The sequence below is a fragment of the Hyperolius riggenbachi genome, chromosome 4, assembly GCF_040937935.1.
Source record: "Hyperolius riggenbachi isolate aHypRig1 chromosome 4, aHypRig1.pri, whole genome shotgun sequence".
In the NCBI taxonomy this organism is placed as follows: Eukaryota; Metazoa; Chordata; class Amphibia; order Anura; family Hyperoliidae; genus Hyperolius; species Hyperolius riggenbachi.
In genome coordinates this window covers 460701962-460723622 of record NC_090649.1, presented here as the reverse complement: position 1 = coordinate 460723622, position 21661 = coordinate 460701962, and the positions used below count along the sequence as shown (strand labels likewise).

Here is a 21661-nt window from a genome sequence, read left to right as displayed (position 1 = left end):
TAGTATCTCAATGATCTTCCCTAATCAGTGCGATTTGCGTACATGTAGAGCCAGAGCTGCAGCCACTAGGGCGCGCTCAGTAGCAGTGTTAGGAAGTTTATCCCAAGCACTCCTTACTGAATAGGTGCTGGCTTACTGAACAGGAAGAGCTGAGATTCAAACCCTGGTATCCTGTGTCAGAGGCAGAATGCTTAATCCAGCCACCACTATCAATGTACACACCAGTAACAAGAATCGTTGGGATCAAGGTTCTGTGCTAGTGAGGTTACAATCTAGAACGACAGGGGAAGGAGATGCAAAACAAGGCCATGATAATACTGTGGGCAGCTGGCATGCCAGAGTGTGTAGGAGGAAGCAGGGCAGTTTTGGCCTCCTACCTACTATAAAACAGGTAGTTCCCAGTTAACAAATGAGAAAGGGACTGTAGGTTTGCTCTTAACCTGAATCTGTTCTTAAGTCGGAACACTGTGGCATCTCTGTCCCCTGTACCTCCAGTGTCCCCCTCTGTGTCGCCTCTGCCCCCTGTACCTGCTGATACAAGTTTAAAAGCTTTTTTTAAATGCCATTTTTTTATTTATTGTTTGACTTGTTCTCAAAGAATCATAGAATCCATGCCATCTGTATGGGCGGATTGTTCATAAGTTAGGCGTTCGTAAGTCGGGGACTACCTGTATACACCGGCAAGAGAAGTGCAGCGACAGTGCTGGACATCATCATCGCCACGCATTCACCACAATAAATGTTTGCGGGAATAGAAAATGGGCCCCTTTGCGCAATTTTTTCCTTCCCACTTATTAGTGTGCACAAATTCATGCAGCAGCTCGTTATAACATGCAATGCACGGATGGGAACGCTAGAACAGTATGGCTGTAGGGGGGATGCAACTGTGAATCGCAAAGAGCTTGCACTTTAAATATAGTACAGCTAAGAATTAGAACACTGGTGGGAGAGAAAAGTGTCTCATTGTTTTCCAGTACAGGAAGAATTTAAAAAAGTGAGTTGCTTTTAACTCTTGAGCTTCTCTGAGCCTTTCTACCCAACTCGGTTCAATACAGTCCTGTTTTGTGAAGCACTTAAACAACCAGGAAACAGTGAGAGACCGCTTGAGATAAGGTTTTACCGCAGGAAAGTTCAAATGGTCATAATTTCTGCTCTGTTTTGTAGCTTAAAAGCAAGAGTGTGGTTTTAAAACTGCAACTGTTACAGTATGATGCAATGTTAAAAAAAAAAAAAGAAAAGCTATAACTGAAAAGAAAAATATGAGACTTCTTTGCTACCAATGTTCTATTCGTTATCCATACTACACATGCAATTCATTATATCAAAAAGTTTTTTTCGCTACAGGTTTGCTTTAAAGTGAACCAGAGACGAAGCACCCTCATGTATTTTACCATATATATCAGTGGATACATTAGAGAAAACACATACCCTGCTCTCTGTTTCATCCTTCACTGCTCAGCCTGCTTGTTATAAGCCCTGATAAAATCCCCGACTGAGCATTCAGTCTGGATTTGCTATAATGACTCGGCTATAATGATTCCTGAGCAGAGCCACAAGGGGGCAGGCTTGGGCTTGAAAAGACACCGGAGAACACAGGCTCAGCTATAAAAATTCCTGAGCAAAGCTAGACTGAATGCTCAGTCAGGGATTTTATCAGGGCTGCTAAGAAGCAATCTGAACAGTAAATAATGAAACAGAGAGCAGGGTAGGTGTTTCTCTAATGTCCCCACTGATATATATCATAAAAAACATGAGGGTGCTTCGTCTCTGGTTCACTTAAAGTGCATCTGTAATCGGAACAAAAGAAAATAATTAGATACCTCAGTAGGAGCAAGACAAGGGACACCGAGAGCCCAATATAGTGTGGTATGTATTGGAAGTATGGGTGAGGATATTTAACCCTTTCCACGCAAATTCCGCGTTGCACTCGTATTTCCCGCTATGCGGGACATCCCTGCAGCGGTGGTTTGCAGTGCATCGGGACCGCCGCAAACCGCTGATCTGTGTGCGCCGGTTTGTAATACTACATGCCCACACACATAGTGCCCCCCAGCCCATACCTCTTGTCCCAATCAGCAGAATAAGGAAGTGACATTTAGATTAAACGTCACTTCCGTTTCTTTCCGGTTTTTTTTTTTTTAAATAAAACTACCGTATATACTCGGATACAAGTCGACCCCGTGTATAAGTCGACCCCCAAAATTTGACCCTCACAAGGTGGATTTTTCCAATTATTCAAGTATAAGTCTATAGGTAAGTCTATAGAGTCTATAGGTAAGCCAGCCAGGTATCTGCCTCCAGTATAGGTAGCCAGCATAGGTAGGCAGCCAGGTATAGTTGCCCCCAGTATAGGTAGGTAGCCAGTATAGTTGCCAGTAGCATAGGTAGGTAGCCAGTATAGTTGCCAGTAGCATAGGTAGGTAGCCAGTATAGTTGCCAGTAGCATAGGTAGGTAGCCAGTATAGTTGCCAGTAGCATAGGTAGGTAGCCAGTATAGTTGCCAGTAGCATAGGTAGGTAGCCAGTATAGTTGCCATTAGTATAGGTAGGTAGCCAGTATAGTTGCCAGTAGCATAGGTAGGTAGCCAGTATAGTTGCCATTAGTATAGGTAGGTAGCCAGTATAGTTGCCAGTAGCATAGGTAGGTAGCCAGTATAGTTGCCAGTAGCATAGGTAGGTAGCCAGTATAGTTGCCAGTAGTATAGGTAGGTAGCCAGTATAGTTGCCAGCAGCATAGGTAGGTAGCCAGTACAGTTGCCCCCATGTATAGGCTGCAGCGGTGGGGAGAGTGGGCATGGAGGCAAACATCTCACCTTCTATCCTCCATCTACTTCCTCTCCCAGGCATCCCATGCGTTGATACCAGCGTTTCCTGTGATGACATCATCACAGGAGACACTGGTATCAGCACAAGGGGATGCGTGGGAGAGGAAGTAGATGGAGGATAGAGGCTGTGGAAGGTGGGATGTTTGCCTCCATGCCCGCTTTCCCCGCCGCTGCAGCAGTCTCCTCTCACCATCCACCGCTGGGCGCAGTCTCCTCTCTTCTGCTCGCTTCTCCTCCACTCGCGCGGTAACTTCCGGTCCCGACGTCATGTGACATCGGGAGCCGGACCATCTCTCTTAAGGGGGCAGACGCGCGAGTGAGGGAGAAGAGAGGAAAAGAGGACACTGCGCCCAGCGATGGATGGTGAGTAACCCCTCCACACACACACACCCCACATCCATAACACACACCCTCACCCCACTCAGGCTGTAAGTCGCAAAATTTAGGACTATGCGACTATAAGTCGACCCCCCCACTTTGTTACTTTGAATCAGTCCTAAATTTTGCGACTTATACCAGAGTATATACGGTAGCTACTGATTCATTTTTGCAGATTCCATTCTGCAAAAAAAATTAAAAATAATTTCAGATTAAATTTGTTTTTCTTGCAGATTGCCTGCAAAGTAGTTAACATAATGAATGGCATCCTATGGGATGGACTGGGGGAGGGTGTAAATAGTAGCCAGTATTTTTTTTGCTAATCTGCCCAATCGAAATACCAACGATTGCATTGTGTGTAGGGACAGTAAGACCCCGGGTGGCGGGCATAAAACCACCTATTACTGCGAAACTTGCTCACGCAGGCCCGGTTTACACCCAGGAAACTGTTTTTCAATTTACCATACCTTGGCTTTCTCCTCTGCTACCAGCCGATAGAAGATGCCAAACTGTCCAAATAAGGTATCAAATTAAACGTTATAATGTGTTCTTTAAAATAAGACAAACCATGTTACTGTGTTACGTTACATGGTAAAATGGGAGAGAGTGTAAGAGGGAGAGCATATTTCCTTAAAAAAAACTCGGAGCAGAAACGACTTCCTTTAGGAAAGAACTCTGAGTGGAAAGGGTTAAGGTAAGTATAGTTATACTAACAAACAAGGGTTACAGTACAGGCAACCACTAGAAAGGCAGATGGGAAGATTAGACCTGTTCCCACTCAGGGTTAGAAAGGGAGCAAAACAACTTTCAGTATCCAGGTCCGTGTTAAAGGGATACTGTAGGGGGGTCAGGGGAAAATGAGTTGAACTTACCCGGGGCTTCTAATGGTCCCCCGCAGACATCCTGTGTTGGCGCAGCCACTCACCGATGCTCCGGCCCCGCCTCCAGTTCACTTCTGGAATTTCTGACTTTAAAGTCAGAAAACCACTGCGCCTGCACGCCCGTGTCCTCGCTCCCGCTGATGTCACCAGGAGTGTACTGCGCAGACACAGACCATACTGGGCCTGCGCTGTGCGCTCTTGATGACATCAGTGGGATCGAGGACACGGCAACGCAGGCGCAGCTGTTTTCTGACTTTAAAGTCTGAAATTCCAGAAGTGAACCGGAGGCGGGGCCGGAGCATCGGTGAGTGGCTGCGCCAACACAGGATGTCTGCGGGGGACCGTTAGAAGCCCCGGGTAAGTTCAACTCATTTTCCCCTGACCCCCTACAGTATCCCTTTAAGCGCCTCTGAGGCGCTTAACACGGACATGGATATTGAAAGTTGTTTTGATCCCTTTCTATTGCCTGATGAAGCGGGGTCACGCCTGCAAAACGCGCTGCAAGTCTGTGTGGAGTATTTGAAATAAATTGTTTTGTTTAACACATCACCACGTGTATCTGGTATCCTTGGTAGTAGGTAAGTCCATCACTGCCTCTCCTGTTTTTAAGAATTGTATGTATTTTTATTCTGCTGGCGTTTCTGTTCTCCTGCTGTATTCAGTAAAAGGAAGTCTCTGGATGGTTCAGAAGCTTACCCGGTCTTCCTACACCCTCCTGCGCTGTGCTGGGACCCTCTGGGCATTCTTCGTCATTAAAGACGTGCACCCGTTCTTTCTCTGTCTTGTGTATGGTGTCTACATGGGCTTTCATTGCAGCCTGTGTCACTGCCGTAATACAGTCTGCAACAGACACACGCGCATATTACCTCCCTGCACAGAGGCGAGAGGAGGACACAGACAGCTCTTCTTGCATTGGCCACATAAGCCCAGCCACATCACAATATGGCCAGCCAGATCCCAAAGTGGCCAATGTAGGAATCTGGCCATAATATCTTCACAACTTTACTTGCTAGCATTGTTTTGGTTTACTGTATATACTCACGTATAAGCCCAATTTTCAGCATAAAAATGGGCTGAAAAGTTACTCCCCCCTCTTATATGCGAGTCAGTGGAGCAAAACTGATGTTGGCGCAAGTTTTGTTAATGTCAGAGGAGCGCAAGGATCGTGCGCTAGGGATCCTGCTCTTACCAGCTTGCTCCCTGCTGTGTCCCTGCCCCGCATCCCCTGCAACATGGTGAGAGAAGTGCTCTGCTCAAGACTTCCTGTGTCCCCTGGCTTATGGGGCATAGCGTGCAAGCAACGTGTCATCACTGCAATGATCTGGGCTTCTTCAGACACAGCTGTATGATCCTGGCTATGGGGAGGGCGGCTGACTTGTAATGGGGGAACATCTGGCAACTGTGGCGGGGGCTATATTGGGGAAGGGGCTTATACGCAAGTCAATCACTTTTTGCTGGTTTCTGAGGGAAAAGTGGCTATATGCGAGTATATACAGTAATTGGGGTTTTGAATAATATATAAGCCTTTATATCCGACTATAATAAAAGTTACGTTTTATGCCTCCAGGGAATATTGTTCGGAGCAGTGCTTTTCAGCGCTGCTAGATTTGAGCGCAGCCAGCGCCGCCATAGACTGTAATGGGAATCAGTCTATAGCGGCGCTCAGTGAGTAACGTCGGCTCCGTCAGAAGACAGAGCCGAAGTTGCTTAAAAAACACAATAATTCGGCCTCCAGCAATCGCTGGAAGCCAAATTATTTCATTCCCCCACTATTTATGGCGGCCTGGAGGGGGAATAGTAATTAAATCGGCCCGGACTTGTGCAGAAGCAGGATCAGCCATATAGCGCTGTATCATGTGCCCAAGTCTACCGGCACCAATTTCAAATGTACTCAAACAGCATTGGTCATGTCTAGGCGAACTCCTGGAAAAACATGTGATTTGTTTGATCAGGTGATAGATTTGCAAAGTTCTGATTTGCTGAGATCACATCACACTTCTGCATATGATCATGACTAGCAAACCGGAGACTTACTTAACTATCACCTGTCTGCAAAACATGGTCCACTGGGCGCCCCTAACTTGGTACTCACAACAAGGTATACTTTCTTAGCAATAAGCACCCCATTTACTTGTTCTGTTTCACTTAATGCACCTTAAAGGGATACTGTAGGGGGGTCGGGGGAAAATGAGTTGAACTTACCCGGGGCTTCTAATGGTCCCCCGCAGACATCCTGTGTTGGCGCAGCCGCTCACTGATGCTCCGGCCCCGCCTCCAGTTCACTTCTGGAATTTCTGACTTTAAAGTCAGAAAACCACTGCCCCTGCGTTGCCATGTCCTCGATTACGCTGATGTCATCAAGAGCGCACAGCGCAGGCCCAGTATGGTCTGTGCCTGCGCTGTACGCTCCTGGTGACATCAGCGGGATCGAGGACACGGTAACACAGGCGCAGTGGTTTTCTGACTTTAAAGTCAGAAATTCCAGAAGTGAACCGGAGGCGGGGCCGGAGCATAGGTGAGTGGCTGCGCGGGCACAGGATGTCTGCGGGGGACCATTAGAAGCCCCGGGTAAGTTCAGCTCATTTTCCCCCGACCCCCCTACAGTATCCCTTTAATGACATGTATTTATGCTTGAAAAAAATCTATGTATCCCCTTTTGATGTTGCATGTATATAGCTGTCTGTACCACCAGCCTGCAAGCAAACAGGATTTAAGCCTGACGAAGGCTGCAATGCCAAAAGCTTGCTTATTATTCTTTTTAGTTAGCTAATAAATGGTATCATCCTGATTTTAAAAACTTCTTGTTATCCTACCTAATAATAGGCAAGTGTCCCTGCGTCTGTTCGTGTTTTAGTGCTTTTTAGCACTGCGCATGTGCAGGGACAAGACGCAGAGACACTGCCGAGAGCCGGAGGATGACAGGGAGGTCGTGTGTGTGTGTGTGTGGGCACGCACGGCGGATTACTGACAGACCTAGCCCGTTTTTAAACGGGCTAAGGTCACTAGTTAGCAATAAAAATCCTTGAGTGCATCGAAACTGTTGAAGGCATTATCCAACAGTAAAAATGGTCTCCACATGTATGGAGGTCTTTGCTGATCCCCCATCTTCCCCTGTGTATCAGAAACCAGGGAGGGGTGTAGCTATCCCACACATGTAAAGAGTAGAAATATATACACAGTCTACTAGGTAGATCACCCAAACATAGACCAGGTGGTAGGCCTGATATATATGGCTCAGGTGCTACACTCCTGTCACTGGAAACTGATATAGGGCTGCCTAGTAAATACACAATCCGCCACAGTTGGAAGACAATAAAGTGCAAATATATACAGTGTCTCAGACTTCTACATGTTTCACCCCAAAGGGCTTCGTCAGGAAGTGAAAAACGTGTACAGTGCATCAAAATTTTACTAATACCGGTATTATAAATGTGAAAGTTTGGATGTTCGTTAATCACGCAACAATGGCTGAACGGATTTGAATGAAATTTGGCACACACGTAGCACATTACCTGAAATAACATATAGGATACTTTTTATCCCTATAACCAAAAAGTGGGCGGAGACAAATACAAATTTCACTGGGAAAATGTAAACAGCAGCCATTCTTAAATCGCTGCACAGAGAATTTAAATGTGTGCATTAAACACCAAGTGAACACCTGACACAACTGGCTGAGCAAATTTGGCCTTATTGGCTATTCATGAGGCAATGCTCATGCAAATATGCATTTGCTTTCGCATGCCAACTAATGCAGGGTCCATTGAACCAATGCCGCAAAGCGCCTGTCCGCCCCTTATGTGTCGCGCCCAGGTTATGCGCATATAGCAGAACGCAATGGACGTTGAGGTAAGTGCCTGTTTTTAATCCTGGGAGGTGTGTGCGGGCGGCTCTTCCCGGCGCTGGCCACGCTGGGGAGATCGCCTGCACCCCCTGGCCTCCACCTCCGGGGTGCCGCTGTGTGGGTTCCAGGCGGTGAGAGTGCCTGGGACCCCCGCGGCCCCCCGGTTGTATGGGGGCAATGGGAAGCCTCCTCGTGGCGCCCCTGGATAGTGCTGTATAGCATGAACTAATTCCCGCAGGGCGATTGTTTTGCGGTTTTTGGTTTTGACCCTGCATATTTAGGCATGCGAAAGCAAATGCTTATTTGCATGAGCAATGTCTCGTGATTAGCCAATAGGCCAAATTTGCAAAGCCAGATTTGTCAGGTTCACTTGGTTGATGCACACATGCTTTTTCTCTGATTATAGTTAGCAGCCATTCTTACACTGTTTATGGCAGGGTTCTCAAACTTTGCACAGTTGGTCACTGGGTTGATTAATATTCAGAAAAGTGGGTGGAGCCTACAAAAGCCAATCAAAATTCCCCTATTGCTTTTCATGGGGAATATTTAATTGCTGCCATTCTTGCAATGTTAATGGCACAAGCCTCAAACCTGGTACAGTAGGTCATTAGGTGATTGAGGTGCAAATTCAGAAAAGGGGGTGGAGCCACAGCTAATCAGATTTGTTTCATTTGAATGCAAATTATTGATGCCAAAGACCCCAAAGCTCACAGACTAGGTAATTGAGTAATTGTGTGTTAGGGTTAGAAAAAGTGGGCGCAGCCAACACCAGCCAAATACATACCAGGGCAACGCTGGGCCATCAGCTAGTAAATAATATATTTACACCCCCACCAACAAAATTTCCAGCAGTATAGCAGCCCACGTCAGGGATGTCCAGTGGACCACATTTTGCATAATACCAATTCCCTAGTACCTTTTTTTTTGGATATTTTGCATATCTATCACCTGACCAAAACGATCACATGCTTCTCCATGAGTTCTTCTAGACATGACCATCACTACCTGGCAATTACAAATATGTAATAGAGTGGTTCCTGATTGATTGATTTCTGAAAGAATTTGCAGGAGCATTTGCATGCAGTATATAACACTCACGCTGACACCACTTTCCTTTTAAAGTTTGATATATGCAGCGTCAGACAGTATTACAAGACAATGAACAGCACCTTGGAATCCGTTACCAACATAATATTCACCATGGACGTCCCATACACAGCGGGGGAAATAGTGATTGCAGTCACGGCAGCTTTAGGAAACATTCTGGTATGCATCGCAGTGATTCACGACCGGAAGCTGTGGACGGTGACCAACTACTTCCTGGTGTCCCTGTCGGTGGCGGACATGTGCGTGGGGACCTTCGCCATCCCTTCTGCTATCCTGACCAGCATCGGCCTCCCACGATACAACCTAGAATTGTGCCTGCTGATGCTCTCTGTTCTCATCATGCTGACCATGAGCTCCACCTTCAGCCTGCTAGCCATCTCCGTAGACCGCTACATCGCCATCCTGAACCCTCTGCGGTACAAGAGCATAATGACCCCCATCAACACGCTCATCCTCATCATCACAGCCTGGATTGTGGCCTTCCTCAGCGGGCTGCTGCCACTAATGGGCTGGCATAAAGCGCCACCGCCAGACGGTTATTGCATCTTCGTCCATGTCATCGATATGACCTATCTGGTCTATTTCTTCTCTTTTATTTACTTCTACTTGCCTGTGATCATCATGTCCATCATCTACGCTCAGATCTACTCTGCAGTGAGACGCCAGTTACACGGGATGGTGGCGGGGACACAGCACAGCATGGCAAATAAACAAGGGGCAGGGATGAAGGAGCTGAAAACGGCCACGTCCCTCTTCACCATCATCTTCTTCTTCATGTTGTGTTGGGCGCCGCTACACATTATGAATGGCATCAGCCTGCTGTGCCCAGACTGCTACATTCCTCCAGTCATTCTGCAGATTGGCATCATACTCACCCATGCCAACTCAGCTCTCAACCCCATCATGTACGTCTACAAGCTCAAATCCTTCAGGAACACGTTCAAGGGCATCCTGTGTAAGGGGGACTCCGTCACCTCAGCAAAGCGGACTAACCAAATCTCTGTAGCTCATCTACATTAGTATCCGAATAAATTTAAGTGAAATTCCACTGGAAGTTGATGTTTCCCTTATACAGTGCCTCCCCCCCCCCCCCCTCCTTAATATGAACCTTAACAGAGTAGTAAAATAAAAAAAAATTAAAAAAAAAAAAAAGCTTCACTTTTACGTGGCTTCCACAAGCCCCCTGCAGACATCCTGTGCCTGCATTGGGACAAACCGCTCTTCTGGTGCCCAGCCGATTTCGTTTTTGGCCAGTTCGCCTTCTTGGCCCTGGCCGCATGAGTCCCTTGATCGCGCTCCTGTCGCCATGGACATCCTGTGCAGGCGTACTGCGCATGAGCAAGACAGCCACGGTGACGGGAGCGCAATCGAGGGATGCGCGCGGGAAGGGCCGTGAAGGCACTCTAAAACAAAACTGGGTGGATGCGTGAGGACTGGAGGATAAGTTTGTCCCGGCGTAGGCACAGGACATCTGCAGGGGGCTGGTGGAAGCCCCAGGTAAGTGAAACTTTTTTTTTTTTTTTTTTTAACACAGAATTAAAGGTTCACTTTAAAGAATAAGTGACACCCATGCTAACCTAGAAATAAACACATATATAAGTAGATAAATACTACTTCTACTTACATAACAGATGTATTGTGCTATCCACGTAATGATTCCTGTGAATTTTATAAAGAAAAAGCAGAAAATCCTATTCTAGGCAGTGGCCATCTTGCCAAGCTAATGCTGACATCATATCCTCCCTCACTCTTGTTTTCCCCCCTCCCTTCTCTTGCTCATTAGCTGTCCTCCTCCCAGAGTCTTCAGACACTCCCACTGAGATGTATACTAACAACTGCACTGTCTTATCTTCCAACCGCTGAGTCACCTCAGCCTTGCTTGTAAACACAAGTAATCAGAGGGTGTTTCTGATAAGCAGCTAGGCAGGGAAATAAATGGAAGAGGAGGACTATATTATAAATAAAAAGAACTTCCAACATTCAACTCTTTGGCACTAGGGCCAGTGCTCCTAAAGTATGTGCTAACTACAAACCATAACAACAGAAAAAGTTTTGCAAGTTTTGAATGCAGGATTAGTATCTTTATCACCTAATACACTCAGACCAGTTGCTGTTGAAATTTGATTTTTATGGTGACAATACCGCTTTAAAGTACAGTATACCTGTCTCAGGGGAAAGCTTCTCAAGGTAATATGTTCATGCATGTTCATTCTCTCCTCATCCTAAAGACACATTTTTAAACCAGAAGAGAGACTTTCAGCGATGCTCCCTCCTATCATCCTTCCATTCCCTCCTCCTTAAGTGGACCTGAACTTTTGCACAGGACAGAAAAAAAAAAAAAGAGAAATGCACCCTGTATGCATTTTGAGAGTTTAGCCTGTTTAATTGCCCCTCATTTGTGTCTAATCACAAGTTGTAATTTGACCTTTCCCCTGTGTCACCTGACTGTCACAGCACATAAGCTAATTTGAGAGTGCAGGATGTTAACAATATGTCTGCTTCCATGAATCAGGAAGTAGACAGTGCAGATTTTAGGATTTGTATCAGCTGTAACAAAGAAATGTTTTTTGTTTAACGGTTATTATGCTGTTGTGTATCTTTTAGACCAGAGAGGACACTGAGTTCAGGTCCACTTTAAGAGGACTAAAGTTGGCGGGAAAGAGGAGGGAGTGGGAGTGTCATGGGCAGGAACATAGAGGCAAGCCTGTCACTTCCTGTCTGAAAATTTGACTTTATCCCAAAGTCATATTTCAAGGCGTGATTACAGGGACCGGGTGGGGGGTGGACAAGGGGAGGAGCATACAACGCACATATAAGCATGGACATACTTCTGTGCTTACCTTACCTAGCTTTACCTTAGGTAAGGTATCCTTTAAAATGACCCTGAACAGACCTAAAAAAATGTCATACTGAACTTACCTGGGGCTTCCTCCAGCCCCCCGTAGACCATGAGGTCCCTCTGGGCCTCCTGGGCTCCTTCCATTCTCCAGCTGGTGCCAGCGTGAGCCGCGCAACTTGGCCAGCAGTCGTAAACAACTGCGCATGTGGGGGCCCATCTCGCTCACCTGTCATTAACGTTTTCAGCATGTGCGGTTCTCGAAAGAATGAAGTGCGCATGTGCAGAACGTTCACAGCGACAGGAGCATGCGCAAGATGGGCCACTCATGCGCATGACAAGTCACGCAGCTAACGAAGCTACCAGTGGGAGAATGGATGTTGGCCCCTTATGTGATCGATTTTGACACCCCTGACCTAGAGAGAAGCATCTATACAGATAATCTCAGCCACAGAATGCTGCACTGAACTCGGAATACACCCAAGCATTGATTTGACGGCCCAATAAACAGACTGACCCACTATGGAGCTGCAGGAAGGTGGAAGTCACTGCAAGCGCTTACCCTTCTTTCTTCACTGCGGGTAGTTTTGCTTTCAGAGTCTCTTTGTCTTCCGCCTTCAGGATGCTGAACCCTTTCATGTCGCTGGCGCTGTAAATGGGTAGGAAGCCCAGCGCCTCCCGCTGGCTCACAAAACAGTCCATGTGGTACCAGCGGTCAATCAAGCCAAGCTGCGGCCGCTCCACATCCACACTCTTTTTGGATAATCTGATGGAATCCTGTGCAAAGAAAACAAAAAACACATACAATGCAGGTTAAAGGGAAGCCGTGGTGGGAGTGATATGGAGGCTGCCACATTTGTTTACTTTTAAGCAATGTAAGTTGCCTGGCTGTCCCCATGATCCTTTATTTCTGATCATTTCAGCGAAAGACTCTGAACAAACATTCAGATCAGGTGCTCTGACTGAAGTCTGACTGGATTAACCACATGCTGGTTTCAGGGTTGTGACTCGGGCACTACTGATGCCAAAAGACCAGCAGGATTGCCAGGCAACTGGTATTGTTTAAAGGACTTACGAGCCCAAACCAGTAAGAAACAGTCTTTACCTGTATGAAGTTGTAAGGCACGGAGGACACCATCCGCGCCCTCCGTGCAGCTCCGCCGGGTCCAGAGGAAGGAGAGGAAGGAGGAAGGAGAGCCCAACCCGGGCTGTGGGGTCGGGGTCCGGCCGGGGGGAGCAAAGGCAGCGGGGACCCAGCGGAGCTGCACGGAGGGCGCGGATGGTGTCCTCCGTGCCTTACAACTTCATACAGGTAAAGACTTTTTTTTACTGGTTTGGGCTCCTAAGTCCTTTAAAAGTAAATAAATATGGCAGGCTCCATATCACTCACCTCAAAATTTCTCTTAAAAGCTTAAAGGATACCCGAGGGGATATGTGAAATGATGAGAAAGACATGGGTATGTACAGTGCCTAGCACACAAATAACTATGCTGTGTTGCTTTTTTCTTTCTCTGCCTGAAAGAGTTAAATATCAGGTATGTAAGTGGCTGACTCAGTCCTGACTCAGACAGGAAGTGACTACAGTGTGACACTCACTGATAAGAAACTACAACTATAAAACACTTTCCTGCAGAAAATGGCTTCCGAGAGCAGGAAAGGGATAAAAAAGGAATTTATTATCAGTGAGGGTCACACTGTAGTCACTTCCTGAGTCAGGACTGAGTCAGCCACTTACATACCTGATATTTAACTCTTTCAGGCAGAAAAAAAAAAAAGGAACATGGCATAGTTATTTGTGTGCTAGGCACTGTATATACCCATGTCTATCTCATCATGTCACATGTCAAAAAGGAAGCGACTACATTGTGACCCTCACTGATAAGAAATTGTAACTATAAAACACTTTCCTAGCAGAGAATGGCTTCTGAGAGCAGGAAATAGATAAAAAAAAGGGTCAATAGTTCATAGATTTTAGCTCTGGCAAAAGTCAATGAATGTGTCATTGTGCAAAAACAATAAAACAGTTAAAATTTAAAAAGTAGATTTAAACAAAATAAAACTGTGGAATATCTTAAAAATTCATTTTTAGGAGAAGGAAGATAGGTACAATCGTTTGTTTTCGCCTTGGGGGCCATATGCAATTCACTTTTTCACCTGAGTTTTCTCCTGGGTGATATTTTCACAACTTGTAAATAAAATCCCTTTTAAACCACCAACAAGCAAACAAATACTCTAAATGATTTTGATACTATTTTTTCACCTACTTCTTGGTACTTTTTTCATTGTAAAGTACTAAAAAGTTATTTTAAATCGAAGTTGAAAAATTATCTCCTAGGAGAAAACTCAGGTGAAAAAGTGAATTGCATATGGGCCTGTGTGTCTTATGAAATAGTGGAACTAGCTTTTCCCTCCCCTCCTTGCTCTTCCCCTTGTCTTCTCTGTCTCCCCCCATTAGTTTACTCAGCAGGTCAAGTGTTCAGTTTCCCCATATCAACAACTTGCCTACCTTCCACAATGGCAATTCCCCCCCCCCCCCCCCCCAACTGGTATTATCTTGAATCTCTCTCTGACACCAATCAGTATGGAGCTGGGCACAGAGAACGCTTGGGTTAACAATTAAAGGTTAATTCCCATGCAACTATTTTGATTTCAGGCTTTACTATATTGCTGTGCATTATTACTATTCTATGGTAGTGAGTCGGTGGAGCACTTCCCCTTGAAGTATCAATGGTGATGTGCCTCGGCTGTTCTGGCAACACTCCAGAATCTTAGTTGCAGAAAAGGAGATGAGCGGGCACCATCAGATGTATTTATGCTCTTTAATCAGAATAAAAACATGCATACAGCCAAAATGCGACGTTTCGAGGCAGACTGCCTCTCTTTCTCAAGCTAAGCTGTGCATGACAAAAAATACACTGAACAAACAGTCTTATATATACCCACAACATTGTCAAAGGCAGCCAATCAGCGTTACTAAACGTCAGCGTTAACCAATAATATCAGGTCCTACCTAGTGGACCTGATAGAGAACCATGATGCTGCCTACCTGATAGGTTCGTTTGAAATGGAGTTCCAGCCTCCTCCTCACAACGCTTATCCTGAATACGGCAGACGTATTCAGGATAAGCGTTGTGAGGAGGAGGCTGGAACTCCATTTCAAACGAACCTATCAGGTAGGCAGCATCATGGTTCTCTATCAGGTCCACTAGGTAGGACCTGATATTATTGGTTAACGCTGACGTTTAGTAACGCTGATTGGCTGCCTTTGACAATGTTGTGGGTATATAGAAGACTGTTTGTTCAGTGTATTTTTTGTCATGCACAGCTTAGCTTGAGAAAGAGGCAGTCTGCCTCGAAACGTCGCATTTTGGCTGTATGCATGTTTTTATTCTGATTAAAGAGCATAAATACATCTGATGGTGCCCGCTCATCTCCTGCAGCTTATTACTATTCTATAAAACGTTAAGAGAAATAACTCATCAGCCATTCATTTCCTTAGTCTATTACCACACTGCTTGACTTCAACCTGCAACATTTTTTCTATGTCCAATTATATCAGATACAATATTACTGTGGTATTGCAATGACTACCTTCAGTCACATCAAAAGAAGAAAAAGACTGGGTCTCTACCTGGATTATTGCACAATAAAATAGCACTACAATTGCATTTATCCAGGTAGAGACCCAGTCTTTTTCTTCTATTGCTGTGGACTGTTGCACCCTGAGGGATCCGGGTGTGGACTTGTTGACTCCCTGGCTTTACATATTATATAACAGTTGAGCTTCTAAGACTGCTTCTTTTTTATACCTTCAGTCACATGACAATGTCATTCATTTGTAAAGTTTCTATGTTGTTATAAATGCAAAAAAAAAAAAAAAAACACTATTGAAAGTAAAATAGCGGACTTACATTCATCAAATATACAGTATGCAAAATAAAAGTCCAGCACTCCCTGAAGTAGAGGCCTGCGCGGGTCTCATTTTTCAGACCTGGAACCCGCTTTTTGTAAATCCGGTACCCACACCCAACCTGCAGGCCTTGAGACCCGCAACCCGACCAGCATTTTCCATTTTATTATAAAATATACATTGGTAGTCTCATTGGAAGGCTGTAAAGTAATCAGGGCTGTGGAGTCGGATGATTTTTGTACTAACTCCACAGCCCTGCCCGCAACCCAATTAAAATCAAAACAGCATTTTGAGTAACCCGCGGGTACCTGACCCAATGTAGACCTCTACCCAAAAACACACACACACACACACACACACACACACACACACACACACACGGCAACCTCACTTATGCACAGGTGGGGTACTTAGTGTCTCAGATACATAGAATCCACCTAGCTGAGACACGAATTACCCCACTTGTGCATAAATGAGGTTGGCTGCAAAATATGCACCGTTGGGAGTCACGATAACAGGTTTGATAAACCCTGCCCTAGGCTCTTTTAGAGGGGTGCTCCATCCTGCTAATTTTTGCGAGCACCCGGCTGTCATTGGCTCGCCTCCTCATCCTCCCTCTATGCTGTAAGCAGAGTCGCGTGGCCCTGCATTCACCCTCGCGCAACACCCGGGTACTTTTTCATGCCACCCGGCTGGAAAAAAAATTTGGGGAGATCACTGACGCTGTAAAAGTAATTTTTGTTTTGAAGCTAAAAGGCCTTATTCCATATTTCCCTGGAAAATGGTGACATACTTATCCATACAGGAAAATACCGATGCATGCAGGGAGAGAACTTCTCTATTAGTATCGGATTTCTCTCTGGACATGCATCCCCTGACATCAAAAAGCAGCTCGCAGGTCATTTTTGTTTTTTAAAAAACGCTTTTATTGACTTGCATTAAAATTGTGGTAAAATAGCTGTGATCACGATTTAAAAAAAAAAAAAAAAAAACAGGATTGCAGCAATTTTGCCGCAAATTAAATGCAAGTCAATGGAAGCATCTTTAAAAAAACGACAACGACCCACAAAACGCTTTTTGGTGTCAGGGCCCTGAGGCAGCAGTATCATGTAGGAAATCATGTGACTGCAGTTAACAGGAAAACATAAGTAAGGCTTTTGAGCGTAAACACAAAAAAGTTGCTTTAGCAGCGCTATCATTTATATACACTGCATGGGGAAGGAAAGGGCGAGTGCTCAGGCCAAGCAGCACCTGATATGGCTGCAGGAAACGCTCATCAGCAAATTTAAAAAAAGGTAAATACTCTGATATTACATCTCCGGCACAAATAGAACACTACACACGTTACATAGGAGTTTAAAGAGAACCCGAGGTGGGTTCTAAGAATCCTATTAGCACACAGCTCGGTCTGCATATAATACCCAGCCTCTGTTGCTATACTGTCCCCCCCCCCCCCCCCCCAAGCGTTCTGCTGTCCCCCATAAATCATACGCCATGCTAGCGACATCGCTAGCAGGCTGTTTACATCTACACTGTCACTCTCGCCGCTCCCCCGCCTCTGTGTCGCCACTCCTCTCCTGCATTTCTTCCCTCCCCGTTGATAGGAGGGAAGGGACGCAGGCGGGGGACGGCGACATAGAGGAGGTGGGGGGAGACTGACACTACCAAAGGTAAACAGCCGTCTGCGACACGCTGCGTGCCGCTAGCAGGGCGTTTGATTTATGGAGCACAGCAGAGCGCAGCGGGGGGCGACAGTATAGCAACAGAGGCTGGGCATTATATGCAGACCCAGCCTCTGTGTGCGAATAGGATTCTTAGAACCCACCTCGGATTCTCTTTAATCTAGCATGCTTGCAAAGCTTTCTATAGAGCGAGCATGTATCCCCTGGGTTGTGTCGCCACATGAATAACAGGACTGTGGAGTAGGTACAAAAATCAACTCCAACTGCTCAGTTTATGAAACCACCGACTGACTCCAGGTACCCAAAATTCCTTTGACTCCGACTCCTTAGTCTAATACTTACCAGGGCTGTAGATTTGGTACAAAAATCATCCGACTCCTCAGTTTATGAAACCACCGACTCCAACCACCCAAAATTGCTCCGACTCCTCGACTCAGTCTTCAACTCCGACACCACAGCCCTGGTGAATACTCCCATCACCTATTCTCAGTACATGGCATTCATTTTACCTTCTCGATCTTCATATTGCAGCCTTTGCAGGTGCTTCTGTTGGACTTTGCATATTCAGCTGAAAAATCGCTCAGTGTCATTTTTCCTTTGCCGCCTTCTCCTCCGCCGGCCCCTGCACAGAATGAAACATCAGAATATCAGATGGCACTCGGCATAGGCTTGAAACTACAGCAAGAAAGCTTCACTAAAAACAATCTACTTCATTGCAATGCTTAGATACTGTATATTCCCACAGATAAGCTGCCTCCCCTCCTACCCCCCTTTGCCAAAACAATAGGCACCACCCTCCACCACCACGCCACTCTCCGTTTGACTATTGAGTCTTCACCTATCCCAGCAATACAGCCCTGGAACCCCCAAAGAGTGGCAAGGAAAATATTTACCTACCGCGATCCAGCGCAGGCACAATAGCGGCTCTTCATTCGGACTCAAGCTGAAATAGCCGAGCCCGATCGGATCTGCCATACTGCGCAAATTGCCTGCGCAGCAGATTGCACCCGATCGGGAATGGCAATTTCCGCCTGAACCCATCGGAAAGCCACTACTGCAGTGGCGCTGGATCGCGGTAGGTACATACCAAGCACTGTACAAGCACGGCTATCCGCGCTTGTATAGTGCTTGTCGGGGTAAGTTTTAGGAGAGCCAGCACTGGGTCCCCCCAGGCTACAGAGGATGGGGAATCCTCATTGGGATCCTGAGGTTTCCCCCTCCCGAGGTAAGTATTTGTCGGAGGTTTTTTTTTTTATGTTACAGATTCTCAATAAAGTCAATGGAAACCTGTAGGCCCGGTTCACATCAGCGTTTGTGAGCCAAACGGACCCGGTCTCCGCCTCACCGGATCCGGATGGCTCTGCGCACACTGCCAAATGGAAAGTGAAAACGGATCTGATCAACGATCGATCGGATCAATTTTCACTCAGTTTGCCGGCAAATACATACCTAATGCTCTTTTGCACCCGGCGGTAGGGGCTTCCTCTTCTTCCGCTGACTACACAGCGCATCATGTGTCTGGTCACATGACACGGAAGACGACGGAAGCCTCTACTGCCGGCTTCAAAAGAGCATCAGGTGTGTATTTTACCCTCCCTCACCCACCAGCCTGGCTGCTGCACCCTCTGGTCAGGTTTGTGTTCCCACATCCCCCATCCCCGTGGAACGGTCCATTTCCTCAGTAGTGTGAAGAAACATTCCATTTTCCATTGCCCCAATACTGCAGCATTTTTTGTCAGGTTCCGTTTCGCTGGGCAGAATGGTCTGGAAAATTAGGTCCTGCAGCAATTTTTCGATCCGGGGACCGGAACGTATCCGTACCAACGGACGCATGTGAACGGTCCAATAGGTTAACATTGGATCCATTCCATTTGTACAGTATACGTTCTGGTTACGTTCCGCAAAAAAATGCAGATGTGAACCAGGATTTAAAAAAAAAAAAAAATTCCTACCACATATTTACCAAAGCCTCCTCCGGCAGGGGATTCAAACGGGGGAGCCAGCACTGCAATGAAGGGATCAGGAGAGGAGCAGGAAGGCAAATATCTGGTTGATTTTTTTATTTTTTTTTACAGGTTCCCATTGACTTCAAGCTGTAGGTCAGTTTCAAATAGGAGCAAAACAAACAAAGACAATTTGTACAATCATTTGCAAACCCCAGACCAAAAAACTCAGCCAGGTGAAATACCCACCTGCGGAGGCGCCACCCGTCTCAATTGCCTTCTTAATCTTCTCTTGATCATCCCATCGCAGTTCCGTGAAGCCATCAATATCCCCATTGGACACGACGCGCGCACGCTTCCAGAAACACGCGTAATGGTGCCAGTGAGGAACCTTCCCGTCAAACATGGGAGACTAAGAAAAAGAAAACAAGAGGACAGCATCATTAACCTGACCACAGTGTGGTATTTGAGGCTAGAAGCACACAAGGCAGGATCGCTAGCATAGCAATTTTGATAAAATAAATAGGATACTGTATTTTACTATATTGGAAAAGGTAAAAAATATAGACCTCAATCACACCAAAAATGCATGAAAAACGCAAACACTAAGGCAAACACATACAAGAATGCACAGTGCTCCTAGCCAGAAACTCACCATACAAGATGGGAGCACTGAACAGAAAAATATTTAAACAAAACAAACAAAACACAGAACACTTATATCGCGCTTTTCTCCTGGCGGACTCAAATCGCCAGAGCAGCAGCCACTAGGGCGCGCTCTATAGGCAGTAGCAGTGTTAGGGAGACTTGCCAAAGGTCTCCTACTGAATAGGTGCTGGCTTACTGAACAGGCAGAGCCGAGATTCGAACCCTGGTCTCCTGTGTCAGAGGCAGAGCTCTTAAAAGGAATACTGTAGGGGGGGTCGGGGAAAATGAGTTGAACTTACCCAGAGCTTCGAATGGTCCCCCGCAGACATCCTGTGCCCGCGCAGCCACTCATCGATGCTCCGGCCCCGCCTCCGGTTCACTTCTGGAATTTCAGACTTTAAAGTGTGAAAAGCACTGCGCCTGTGTTGCCGTGTCCTCGATCCTGCTGATGTGACCAGGATTGTACTGCGCAAGCCCAGTATGGTCTGTGCCTGTACAGTATGCTCCTTATGACATCAGCGGGGATCAAGGACACGGCAACACGGGCGCAGTGGTTTTCAGACTTTAAAGTCTGAAATTCAAGAAGTGAACAGGAGGCGGGGCCGGAGCATCGGTGAGTGGCTGCGCCAACACAGGATGTCTGCGGGGGACCATTAGAAGCCCCAGGTAAGTTCAACTCATATTCCCCCGACCCCCCTACAGTATCCCTTTAACCATTACTCCATTCAGCCACTGCACATATTTAGCACATATCTGATGGGTAATGACACCAGCTAAGTAGTACATAGTTATTTGGGTTGAAAAAATAAGTCTATCGAGCTGCACCCTCACATATCCCTGTTGATCCTGAGGAAGGCGAAAAAACCCTTACAAAGCATGGTCCAATTAGCCCTAAAGGGAAAAAAAAAATCATTCACGACATTACTTACCAATTATAGCCATGGATGTCTTTCAATGCAAAGAAAGCATTTAAGTGCGCTTTTCCACTTTGAACCGCAATCATAATCGCGCTGCGATCACGTCACAAACCTCCACTATGGAAATGGCTGCTGCCGTTTCCATTAGTTTTACTGTACCCAGCGTTTTGCGATCCGTTTGCGACCGGAATCAGAACGCAAAACTTAGGCTAGTGGAAAAGGGCACAAAGCCCCCCTTAAAAGCAGATATAGAATTTGTTATAACTACTTCCTGTGGTTAATACAGGAGCAGTTAAAATTTTCCCATACTCCTCTAGAGCGACAGTAGTTGAGCCATTCGGAAAATTTTGCACGGTTTATGAATACACAAACTTTATTAAGCTTCCAAATATAGCAACACAAATGACCCCACTAAGCCATGCCTGGCAGCAAATTATAATAACAATCAGCACAAAGTGTTTCACAAAGCAAACATTTATAATGGAAGCTTGTGGGGGGGAGGGAGGTGATGGGAAGTGTAACGGAGGCTAGGCCCACACTAGCGCTACAAGCTAGTATTTCACAGTTCTGGATGAAAATGACTGGGGGAACCAACTGTAGAGAGGGGTGTATGGAGGCTGCCATATTTATTTCTATCTAAGCAATGCCAGTTGCCAGGCCCTCCTGCTGATCCTCTGCCTCTAATACTATT

The 21661-nt window shown here is 46.1% G+C and overlaps 1 protein-coding gene and 1 pseudogene across 2 annotated transcripts in view; one reads left to right on the top strand and one right to left on the bottom strand.

The window, feature by feature from the left end:
• The window catches only part of PARP1 (poly(ADP-ribose) polymerase 1), a 98871-nt gene that overhangs the window by 53595 nt on the left and 23615 nt on the right, over window positions 1-21661 (bottom strand). For both annotated transcript variants that reach the window (XM_068232818.1, XM_068232819.1), the window contains exons 2-4: window positions 19655-19817; window positions 17972-18084; window positions 12433-12647 (exon numbers count right to left, since the gene is read on the bottom strand). In XM_068232818.1, the coding sequence (XP_068088919.1) occupies window positions 12433-12647; window positions 17972-18084; window positions 19655-19817 (491 nt within the window). The remainder of the gene's footprint in view (window positions 1-12432; window positions 12648-17971; window positions 18085-19654; window positions 19818-21661) is intronic.
• On the top strand, window positions 9086-10054 carry LOC137571074 (adenosine receptor A1 pseudogene; annotated as a pseudogene).